Below are 11894 nucleotides of genomic sequence, written 5' to 3'. Positions count from 1 at the left end.
CTCCCTTGCCTCACAGTGCTTTGGTCCAAATGCCTGCTTTCCTCTTTTACATCACCCACACACACAAGTCCGTGAGAGAGAACAAAGCCAATAGTTGTGGTATTCCAGTAAGTAAGGCTGTCAGGGCTATTTTATTCACTTAAACATTGGATGAAGTGATTATTTTCTCTTTAATACAGATGATGCCAATGTATTTTGCAATGAGTCGTTATGTTAGCAATGATAACGTCACTTGCTTGACAGAAAGGGTTGCCAGGTTTTCACAACAAAACCCGCCCAATTGCTACTCAAAACTAGCCCAAACTATCTGCGTTTCGAGGGGGTCCCCCGGTAAAAATCGCGTTCTGGGGGTTAAAATACATGTTATTGGGGTCGCTTCAACCCACAGACAGGAAAAACAACCTGCGGCAACAGTGATAAAGTAGCCCAATTCCACAGGAAAAACTTGGCAACACTGTGATGGATGGTAATGTCTACAACAGACACCACCACTGTCACGGCGCGACCACAACAGTTTGAAGTTGTCTAATGTGGCACGGTCTCCCTGCTGCACTAATAGTAGTAGGCCATTCCTCTGTGTATACATATCCTTACAAGTACAATTTTAGCTGTATTATTTGTGTCCCCTTCAAAAATTGCTCTTGAGAAATTTTGTTTATTGTCCCCCCCTACTGTTAGACAAAAAGTACGCCCCTGTTGGAATATAAAATTGTTTAAATATAATCTTATTTTTAAATATGAAACAGTCGTCAGTAAATAGCAGCAAGTCCCTGTCTTAATGAGTGAGTCATTAAATTATTAATTCAAAAGATTTGTTTCAAATGACAAGTGACCATGTTTATGAATTGGTTGTTGAATCATTCACTCAAACAATATATTCAACGAAATGCAGTAATGAAACAATGCTGTGTGTTGCTCGGAGACGTGCAACACTTCTTCTCTCCTTTTGTTGCCGTTCTAACTGTATTCCGATTAGAATATACTTCTGTAGGCTATACTAATCTGCTACATCATGCAGTGAAGGCGTGTTTTTTTTATTTTTTGCAAAATGAGCTACATACTCAATAATGTCACTGACAATTACAGTGTCATTGCAGACAATGTATATCGCACATTCCTACATTGCCCTGCTTATTAGGTGGCTAAAGTTGATTTGAGTTGAAATTGTTTTATTTAGAGACCATGAAGTGATATGACAAACATGGAATTGGCATAGCTATGTAGGACATCAGGTTGACTGGGACAACAGTCAGTAATGCAATTTGTTGACCAATCAGACAAATGTAATTCAGATAGGCAGATATACTTTTCATTCCAGATTTTTCATTCTTACTTTGCTTCAATGTTTATTCCCTAGAAGAGAAAAAGAGACGAGAGCAGGAGGACCAGATGTATAGGGATCGACTGCGCACACTCTTTATTATCGCTGTCATCATGAGCTTGCTCAACTCCATCAACACCAGTGGGGGGAACATATCCTGGAATGATTTTGTAAATGAAATGTTGGCCAAAGGGGAGGTGTCACGAGTACAGGTGGTACCAGAGAGTGACATTGTGGAGATCTACCTTCACCCTGGCGCAGTCATCTTCGGCAGACCTGTAAGTCACTTCACATACAAGTGCCATACATGATTTTTGAGTAATTGTTATCATTATGGTGCTGTTGATTCTAGTTTCACTGATGTCCTGTTGTCTGTTATAGAGACTTGCCCTGATGTACCGAATGCAGGTGGCCAACATTGACAAGTTTGAGGAGAAGCTTAGAGCAGCAGAGGAAGAGTTGGCTATAGATACCAAAGACAGAATACCAGTGACCTACAAGCGCACAGGCTTCTTTGGGAAGTGAGTTATTTGGACCTTCCACAGAGCATTCAATCCTGGCAAGTTGAAAAAAAGATTAAAATCGACTGTTGGCATAACAAAGTATCACTGGATCAATTTCTTGTCCTTCACAGTGCTCTTTATGCACTCGGTATGGCTGCCATTGGGGTTGCAATTCTCTGGTACATCTTCCGACTGGCAGGAATGGGTGGGAAAGATGGCGGCTTCAGTGCATTTGTAAGTCAAGATTCCTTCATTTACATTCGTTGTAGAATTGTACATTTAATTATTATTGAAATGTTTTCTGATGTCAAATAATCTGCCTGCTCCACCAGAATCAATTAAAAATGGCTAAATTCACTATTGTCGATGGGAAATCTGGGAAAGGTGTAAGCTTCAAAGATGTTGCAGGAATGCACGAGGCCAAGATGGAAGTCAAAGAGTTTGTGGACTATCTAAAGGTAAGGGCATCTGAAAGTTAGGCCCAGATCTTTATTTCTGTGAATGTGACAATCTTTAGTTATTCATGCTCAGTTTTACTTGGTGCTGCATTACAGAATGTATCAGAGCACAATTCGTAATGCTGCGTGAGTGCATGTTGCTTTTCATATTTTCTGTGTAATAGTCAGTTCACAGCAATGACAAATGAACTTTTTCATTAAGAGGCAACATTAGCATCAAAAGCAGCATTTAGATGTATTTACACTGCAATTACTTTTGCATAAATAATGCTATGAGATTAATGTTTAAAAAAAAAATGTTTAATATTGAAATTTGAAAAGATTTTTTTAATGAAATGATCCTTTAAATATCAAACTAAAATCAGCAGCAAGTCACTGTCTTAATGAACCACCACAGTTTGATGCTCCCTAAGACGCTCATCGATTCTGTTGTGGCTTTGTTTTTTTTAACTATTTTTCTTGGTGAAAGCAGACAATATTGACATTATTGTGTATAAAATGTAACTCACAATATTCTTGTTGTTTACTGAACATCTCTGCCTCCATATATATTGAATGTTGGAGGCATTCTAACTGCATTTTTTTTAAGCTATCTTAATAATAACACACATAGATTATTTGTACAGACATTTGATGGTGACTTTATTGCACCCTTGATTTCTTAGGTTGCTGCTGCTACAGTAATGCAAAAATGCACATTGTTGCAAAGAGGTCTCTGCATTTAATCTTTTTTGTTTGTTTGTGTTTTTTTTTTTTTTTGAAGAATCCGGATAGATACCTTCAGCTTGGGGCCAAGGTACCTAAAGGCTCTCTGCTCCTGGGGCCCCCTGGCTGTGGTAAAACTCTGCTTGCTAAGGCAGTGGCAACAGAGGCTCAGGTGCCCTTCCTTGCCATGGCAGGTTCAGAGTTTGTGGAGGTGATTGGAGGTAATTCAGTACAATAAACTCTGTATATTTAATAGTCCTAATGCATTTTCAGATCTATTTATATCTGAATGATATTTCCTCACCCAGGCCTTGGTGCCGCAAGAGTGCGAAGTCTATTCAAAGAGGCTCGTGCTCGAGCACCATGCATTGTCTACATCGATGAGATTGATGCTGTGGGAAAGAAACGGTCCACAAACATGTCTGGTTTCTCAAACACAGAGGAAGAGCAGACCCTTAACCAGCTACTTGTGGAGATGGACGGTAATAATTAGGGATGTGCAAGACTAGTCGACTAAAGTTTACAATGGAAATACTATTTGTAGTTTATATTAAACTAGTTTTTTCACACACGTTTTGCTTTATATTTTTTTTACAAAGGTTTCGTTTAATTATAGTCATGTTAATGTTGCATTTTAAAACTAATTCTTTAATTTGAAAAGTGTATATTTGAAGTGGAAAACAAAATAATTTACATCTTTTATGAGTTAGTTTTTTCTCCTGGTTGCACAAACGTTTGCCATGGCAACAGGGTAACAGCAATACCTTGACTGTGCTGACCTAACTTTTACTTGAGGAATTCTTTTTATAATAGACTATTGAGTTGGTGCTGCACTGCCTATTTATTCAGTTGATTTTTATGTCTACATAGGCTAACATGATCAGCACATGACCTTCTGAGATTATCAACATATTTTCCTTCTCACTTTTAAAGGAATGGGTACCACAGATCATGTGATTGTCCTGGCCTCCACTAACCGGGCAGACATTCTGGACAATGCACTCATGAGACCAGGCAGGCTTGATAGGCACATATTTATAGACCTGCCAACTCTTCGGGTAATGAATGTTCGAAGTACTTTTTTGGAGATATATAGCAGCTATAGACTGGCTCATTCTATTGTTGAGTTCTTGATTTTGATTGGTTATCAGATGTTCCAAGTGTGAATAACTCATGAAGTAGCTCCAGATTTGCTCGCTGAGTTACAATTGTATAATACTTCTCTGCATTCTTTCTGGAGACTTCCAATCTAGTAATGGTGAATTGGGCTGTTTTTCTAAGCAAAATCTGATAAATGTCCTGATATAAACACATGTACGCTACAGGCCAAAATGTTTAATGTTTTTGAAAAAAGTTTCTCAACAAGGGTTAATTTATTTGACCACAAATACTGTAAAAACGGTGATATTGTGAAATATTATTACAATTTAAACAACAGTTAAACAATTTCAACTGTTTTCTGTTTGAATATATTTTAAAATGTAATTTATTCCTGTGACGGCAAAGTTTAATTTTCAGCAGCCGTAACACCAGTCTTCAGTGTCTAATATGCAGATTTTGTGCTCAAGAAACTTTTATATTATCGTCAATGTTGACATTTTTATGCTGCTTAATTTATTTGTGGAAACCATGATACATTTCCATTTAATATTTTGGTGCAAATAATAATAATACTTTAATTCAGCAAGGATGCATTAAATTGATCAAAAGTGAAAGAAAGACATTTATTGTGTTACAAAATATTTCAAATAAATACTGTTCCCTGAACTTTCTATTCATCAAAGAATCCTGAAAAAAATGCATAAAATATATTAGGCAGCACAACTGTTTTCAACATTGATAATAAAAAGAAGAACTGTTATTAATAAATGAGCACCATATTAGAATGATTCCTGAAGTATCATATGATCATGTGTGTTCTAGGAGAGAAAGGAAATCTTTGAGCAACACCTGAAGATCCTGAAGCTTACTCAGCCGGCAGACTTCTACTCTCTGCGTCTGGCGGAGTTGACACCAGGCTTCAGTGGTAAGTGTTGTTTTGACCATGTGACGATGTTATCTCTTGACACCATATCCTGCCACAATTACGCTTTGTGCATTGTTCCTATTTTCAGGGGCTGACATTGCCAACATCTGCAATGAAGGCGCCCTTCATGCTGCCAGAGAGGGCTACAAGTCTATTGACACCTTTAACTTTGAATATGCTGTGGAGAGAGTCATCGCAGGTATTCGGCTCCTAGATTCAGTTGAGCTTAAATAGTTTACTCTGATATTGCATTACAGATTTCTACACAATCCGCTCCCTTTGTTGGATCTGTTTGATGTTGTGTGTGACTTGTAGGGAGTGTGAAGAAGAGTAAAATCTTATCTAAAGAAGAGCAGAGGGTGGTGGCTTTTCATGAGTCTGGTCATGCATTAGTGGGATGGCTGCTAGAACACACCGAAGCTGTCATGAAGGTAAGCAGGAAGCTAAGCTAAAAAGTACTATAAAAGTGGTTAATGCAATTTGTGTGCTATATTCCTAAGTCTTTAAAAAAACAAACTATACAATACAATAGCTTAATGTGAGGGACAGACCAAACATATGATTGTTAAAAAAATATTGGCATTTACATTTTTGTGTGAAATTTCCCTATAGGCCTGTTCAGGTTTAGGCATCAGAAGAGTGATACAGGAATCCAGCGGCAATTGTGAACATGTTGTAATACCAGATCACATATCAAATTTGTCAAATTCACTGTAAAAATGATTGAGATTTGGGAATAAACCAAAGATTACTGGAATAGGTTTTACAAGAAAATACTATTTCAGTCTGTCTACGTCCAAATTTCATATTTAATTCAGTGTGTTACTTGCTGTTTCTTTCAAATTATTTGTGATATTATATTAACTAGCAATTTCTGAGTGAAAATCATTTCAAAGTAAGCCCTACACTGTATAGTAATCACTGTTTGAATAATATTAACAAATTACTAATATACATGAATCCATTGAGATTTGGGACTTGTTCCCCAGGTTTCAATTGCTCCCAGGACGAATGCTGCATTGGGCTTTGCTCAGATCCTGCCAAAGGATCAGTATTTATTTACTAAAGAGCAGCTGTTTGAGAGGATGTGCATGGCTTTGGGTGGACGAGCCTCTGAAGCCATCACCTTCAATAAGGTCACTACAGGTATGACATCTGCACACATCTAATCTGATAACACACCATCAAGTTATGAATACATATTATAGAAACGGAACTAGCTGAAAGAATAGTAATTAGCATGAAACGGGACCCAAAAATCAGATGCAGACATTGTCTGTAATTGATCATGTACGATGGTTCTAAATAACAATTTTATTTTAACTCTTCACATTTGTATTTTTTTATGTGATTGCAGAATAGGACATTTATTCAATGATTTAATAAAAACTGCATTTATTATGTTTGATAGACACATTATACATAGCTCCAGTGAGACAAAAATATTTGAATGTAGCCTCCAGGTGCCCCCTGGAGGACAAATGCATATTGACTAGTAGGAAATTGTTATTTGCTAGGAACAGTTGTATACCCAGTGGTACAGATGCAGACCTGACCTCATGAATATTTATAGGTAGTATTAGACACCAGATAACTTAGAAACTCATCGTAGGTGCTCAGGATGACCTGAGGAAGGTGACCCGTGTGGCCTACTCCATGGTGAAGCAGTATGGCATGGTTGCCAGTGTGGGACAGGTGTCCTTCCCTGACTCTGAGGATCAGGGGGGTATTGGACGGAGACCATTCAGCCAAGGACTCCAACAGCAGATGGACCATGTGAGTGAAAGAACATACTAACCTGCTTCTTGTTCTATACTGGTGTGGCATAGGTGATGTGATGTTACAGAGTCTTCTGTAGGTGTTAAATATTGGTTGTCTTGAATATGTGTCTGAATATTTATTTGTTCTTTTCTCTCATGATCAGGAAGCTAAGATGCTTATAGCACAAGCCTACAGGCACACAGAGAAATTGCTTTTGGATAATCGAGACAAACTTATTTTGGTAAGGTCTATCACAAACTTGTTAGCATAGCAGGATAATCAGGGGCCATATTCATGAAAATCTTAAGAAAGAAGTTAAGAAATTTCTAAAGATAAATTCAAAGAGGTTCATAAGAATGTTCCTAATTGTAGTTCTTGAAAAATTCTCAAATTCTTCTAAGGAAGTTTCTTAAGAAGATTTTTTGTTTTCTTAAAGGGCTCATCGAATGAACATTTTCCACAAGTTGGCATGATTTATTAGGGTCTTCATGAATTGTCTGTAGTGATCGACCGATATAGATTTTTTTATTACCGATACCAATTATTTGCATGTTTATGTGCCCGATAAACAATATGCAGAACCGATATTTATTTACTGTTATAAAGTAAATAAATGACTGAGTGAAGTAAGAACATACTTCACTTTGGTTTTTCCTCTTTTCAGTCATCATCTTTTTCTTTTCTTTTTTTTTAAGTGTTGAAAATTAGCAGTCTTTCATGTTAAATTTAATCTTCATATTACAACAATAAAAAACATTTAATTTATAAAAAGCATCAACAGCAACAACACTAATATTAACAATAAGCAAAATAAATGTAGAATGTCTAATATTTTCAAATGGAGAAAATAAATAAAGGACAGGAGGCGTATCAACTTCATTTTAAACTACAGTTTTAGTAGGTTTAAAAGCTGTTTAATAGCTACAGAGTCAAGAATAATTCACTGGATAATGTTAATTCACTGAATAATGTTCTCTGGAATATTGGAATATAACAAACAAAACATTTGCATTTCTCAACTGGAATGTTATATCAGAATTATTAATCATGTTTTTGTCCTTCTAGATTATGAAATGCGTGCTGACAGCGCTGTTTATCTATGCATTTACACAGAACTATACGCAAACTGCGATCACTCGCAGAGATAATAAATAATTAATTTCCATAGAGTTGTATTTATTTAGATGTTTATTAGCGAAATAATGGTTATATAGTAAATGTTAATACAATTTAGGGTGTTTTAAACAAGTGAATCTTGTTAAAAGTTACATGCGGTGGCCGTGCTGGAGCATTTCCTGAGCATCAACCGCATCAACCCGGTGAGTGAACAGCAATATAAAAGCGGCTTCGCGAGACTAATGATGAGCAAATATACAACAGAGAGAGAATTCAATTCCGCGTGTTTATTTCCAACATGCGCTCATTCATGGCTGTATTATTTAACTCATGCAAAGTTACGTCTTTATTGGGAGAGGATCTTGACGGATTATCTACGTGACTCCGACTTCACGAGACTAACGATGAGCAGACAACAGAGAGAGAATTCAATTCAGCGCTTTTATTTCCAACATGCGCTCATTCATGGCTGCATATTATTTCATTCAGGCAAAGTTACGTCTTTATTGGGACAGGACTCGACGGATTATTTTACATGACTCTGTGAGTTGGTCTCTATTTCTTAGAGCCAAGCTGCATAAACTACATATCAGGCATTTATGTAAAGCATCTAATTTTTGCATAAATGGCTGTTATGTTAAATAAAGTTTACTAACTACAGCAAATCAAGTACCTGCACGCAGTTGTTGTTGTCTCATCTCCCCTCAGACGCGTTCCAATGGTGATCCTGCGTGCAATTCTCAAAGCACCCACAAGATGGTGGCGTTTATCGGTGAATCCGATATTACAAAACCGATATCCGATTATGGTAAAATGCTTAAATATCGGGAAAAATATTGGTAAATCGATATATCGGTCGATCTCTAATTGTCTGTAACATGTTTTGCCAAAAACACTCAATGGCTGTGTAAACAACACCCTTTTGCCTTGTCAAAAACAGCTCTGCTCACACCAACCCGTTTTGGTGTATGGCTCTTTAAATGATAATGAGTTACTGTGCACCCCACACCCCTTCTGGGATTTCCACTAAAAATAAAAAAAAAATCCACTCTTGTCTCCTCTGAGGCTGGGACTCTAAATAATGACTTGTGTTCGTCTGTGCAGCCAACGACAGAACATTTAGCATGTTTTATGCGAACTTTTGCCATGGCATCAGAACAAGTACAACGCTGTCGCTTGCGAAAACAACAATGGCGGCTGAGCACCGTGGGTGGAAACATGCAGATTAATGGGCGGTAATATTATAATAAGAAAGGGAAAGAAATCTGATCGGCTCATTTTCTCACATGCTTGCAGAGAAAGCCTTTAAACACGGAAAAAGTCAGATTTTCATCTGATGAGCCCTTTAAGAAGAAAATGACAGGCTTTGTGATACCTGATTGTATGGTGGTTCTTGCTGAAAACACTCTGATCAGCTCTGAAAGGCCATCTTTTTGCGCCGCATGCTGATAATCATAATAAGCGTGCATACTATTTTCATCATGATTGGCTTAAAGGGAATTCATAATTTGTTTAACATGTTGTTTTTTGTTTTGTTTTTTATGTGCTATGTATTTTAAATTTTTGCTAGCATGAACTCGTCTAGTATATGGGCAATATTATAAGTGTTGAATGCTGCCAAAAATTATATCTCAGTTATACAATTAAAAATGAGAACTCTATTTGAATCGTTTTTGTAGAGTTGTTACTAAACTTCAAATTCGGCAAAAGTCACACATAATCATAACTGATCATTGTTTACATTAGTGGTATCATTTCAGAGTAGTTATGTGCAACCCTAATAATAGTGATGTATTATATGTAACTAGTGTTATGTACTTAATGGTTAATATTTGAAACAACAAAACATTCAGACAACCAAAAAACAACAGACTATTTTTTTAGGAATTCTATTTAGTTTTTTTACATTAAAAAAGATAATATTTCTCAAGAAATGTTTTAGGAAATACTAAATATTATATAAAAAAAATAATATATTTTAAAAAAACAATATATTAATATAATATATTTAAAAATATTAATAATTAGAAATTAACAATTTAAAAAAATTATGGATTATTCATGAATGTGGCTCCAGATCATTTTAGCTGATTCAGTAATTTCTCATTTTCTCATAATTTTCCTAATATACTCACTTGTTGATGTTATGTTACAGCGCTTCAGTGTTTTTGAAATAGCTTTAGATGTAGTCACTGCAGCTTATGTAAACATATATCGATGAAAAATGCCAAAATGGCCATTTTGTCTTTAACAATCAGTTTTTGTTGTTGTTGTTTTTTTTGTTGCTTTCGGCAAGTTAGGTAGAAAATCCTCATAGCATAGCCTTTATTACTTCTTGGAATTGTTGCATTGCTCTTGTTTGCTATGGTTTTCAGCTGGCTAATACCCTGCTGGAGAGAGAGGTGGTCAACTATGATGACATTGAGGCTTTGCTGGGACCTCCTCCATTTGGACCCAAAAAGATGATTGCCCCTCAAAGCTGGGTGGAGGCTGAAAGAGACAAGCAGGACACTGGTGAAGATGAGCCACGCAGACCCCAGAGACCCCTCCGCAAAGACCAAGATGATGACATCAACCTGAGCCCAGCGTGAGCTCTGCAACATACGCAATCACATTCACGGTCTTTAATGGACACACTTGAAAGTCCAAGAGTGGAGCGGCTGCCTTTGAGGATCAGTCTGATTTTCAAAATTGTGCTTTTAAGGGGGAAAAAATGCTTTTCTTGCCCTTGATGTTCCAGTTAGACCCACTCTGATTGACTGAAAAAATAATGGCAACATACTTGGTTTACCTTCTATGCTGATCATTAACCAGTAATTATATTTTAAATGTCTTAGGACATTTGATTAAAAAACAAAAACAACAAACAAGCATCAATCAAGCGTTAAACGGTAATATTCAAAGTGTTTTTCTCAATAAGTTAGATCTCTCTTAGAGAGTAGTAGATACCTCCTTTGAGAATTGCACGAAATGTACTGTTTTTAAAACAGTAGTTGTGCTTTTTGAGCTTCTTTCCAGGCCATACAGATCAGCTGTTAGTTCCCTGAGAAGCTGGTTTTGTTAGACCAGGTGAGCATTGCCAGCGGTATGTCTGAAGTCATCTTTTGATGTCAGTGGATATTCTGCACCATATGCAATAAATTATAAAAATTGTGTTGAATATCAAAGATTTTTTATTTTACAAATTGATTAATCATAAATAATGTTTTTGTCAGATGACTAAATGTTTTTTTTATTTTTTTTTATTTCGTCTTTTTTATAGAAATTGGCCAAAACTACCATTGCAAACTAAATAACTGTCTCTCTTTACTGAAAATACAGGCTGGTATTGTTCCAATCTTTTATTTATAACTAAAAGAAAAGATAATAACAGCATTTCACATTTTCTTATGAAATAAATATTAAAAACAAAACTATGTAGTTCAAAATTGAGAAACACAGAAACTAACAAAATAATTACAATAGGCATTATGTAATTAGGAAAAACTTGTGTTCCTGAGGGGAAAGCAAAAAAATATGTACATTTGAAGCATCATTAATTTGGCAAACTGTGTTAATAGGCTGCATGTGAAAATTATAATTATTCCTAATATTAAGGCTCTTTAAATGTCTTGGATTTACTTACTGACGTTAACTGCAAAATAGTATTACAAGCACATATATTACACAAGATACTATTCATGTATAAAAATAATGAGATAAGAACAATTGTTCAAAAGACCTCATTTAAAAAATCATGTTATTAGTCCATCTGTCTTTAAAAAATGCATTGATTGTTCAATATCTATTTTTAAGGAATATGACTTTCTTCCACTGAAACACAAGGTTATATGTAGAAGAATTTCTGTGCTGCTGTTTTCCATACAACTAAAGGATATAGTAACCATGGGACACCAAGCTCATGTCAAAAAGGACAAATAAATGCACCATAAAAGTGCTCTATATGACTTTTGCCCAATAGTCTGTGATTTTTTTTTTTTTTTTTTTTTGGGAAAAGAAAAAAA

The 11894-nt window shown here is 35.9% G+C and overlaps 1 protein-coding gene across 2 annotated transcripts in view; it reads left to right on the top strand.

The window, feature by feature from the left end:
• Positions 1-11043, top strand: part of LOC107685858 (paraplegin-like) — a 17056-nt gene extending 6013 nt beyond the window's left edge. For both annotated transcript variants that reach the window (XM_016482593.1, XM_016482592.1), the window contains 10 exons: positions 3046-3208; positions 3296-3469; positions 3921-4045; positions 4911-5013; positions 5102-5212; positions 5329-5444; positions 6003-6159; positions 6626-6789; positions 6938-7015; positions 10266-11043. In XM_016482593.1, coding sequence (XP_016338079.1) covers positions 3046-3208; positions 3296-3469; positions 3921-4045; positions 4911-5013; positions 5102-5212; positions 5329-5444; positions 6003-6159; positions 6626-6789; positions 6938-7015; positions 10266-10481 — 1407 coding nt within the window. In that variant the 3' untranslated portion in view covers positions 10482-11043. The remainder of the gene's footprint in view (positions 1-3045; positions 3209-3295; positions 3470-3920; positions 4046-4910; positions 5014-5101; positions 5213-5328; positions 5445-6002; positions 6160-6625; positions 6790-6937; positions 7016-10265) is intronic.
• Positions 11044-11894: the final 851 nt, after the last annotated feature.

The sequence above is a fragment of the Sinocyclocheilus anshuiensis genome, unplaced genomic scaffold (genome assembly GCF_001515605.1).
Source record: "Sinocyclocheilus anshuiensis isolate Anshui unplaced genomic scaffold, SAMN03320099.WGS_v1.1 scaffold1018, whole genome shotgun sequence".
Classification (NCBI taxonomy): domain Eukaryota; kingdom Metazoa; phylum Chordata; class Actinopteri; order Cypriniformes; family Cyprinidae; genus Sinocyclocheilus; species Sinocyclocheilus anshuiensis.
The sequence above is the reverse complement of the archived record's forward strand: the minus strand, read 5'-3'. Positions and strand labels throughout refer to the sequence as shown.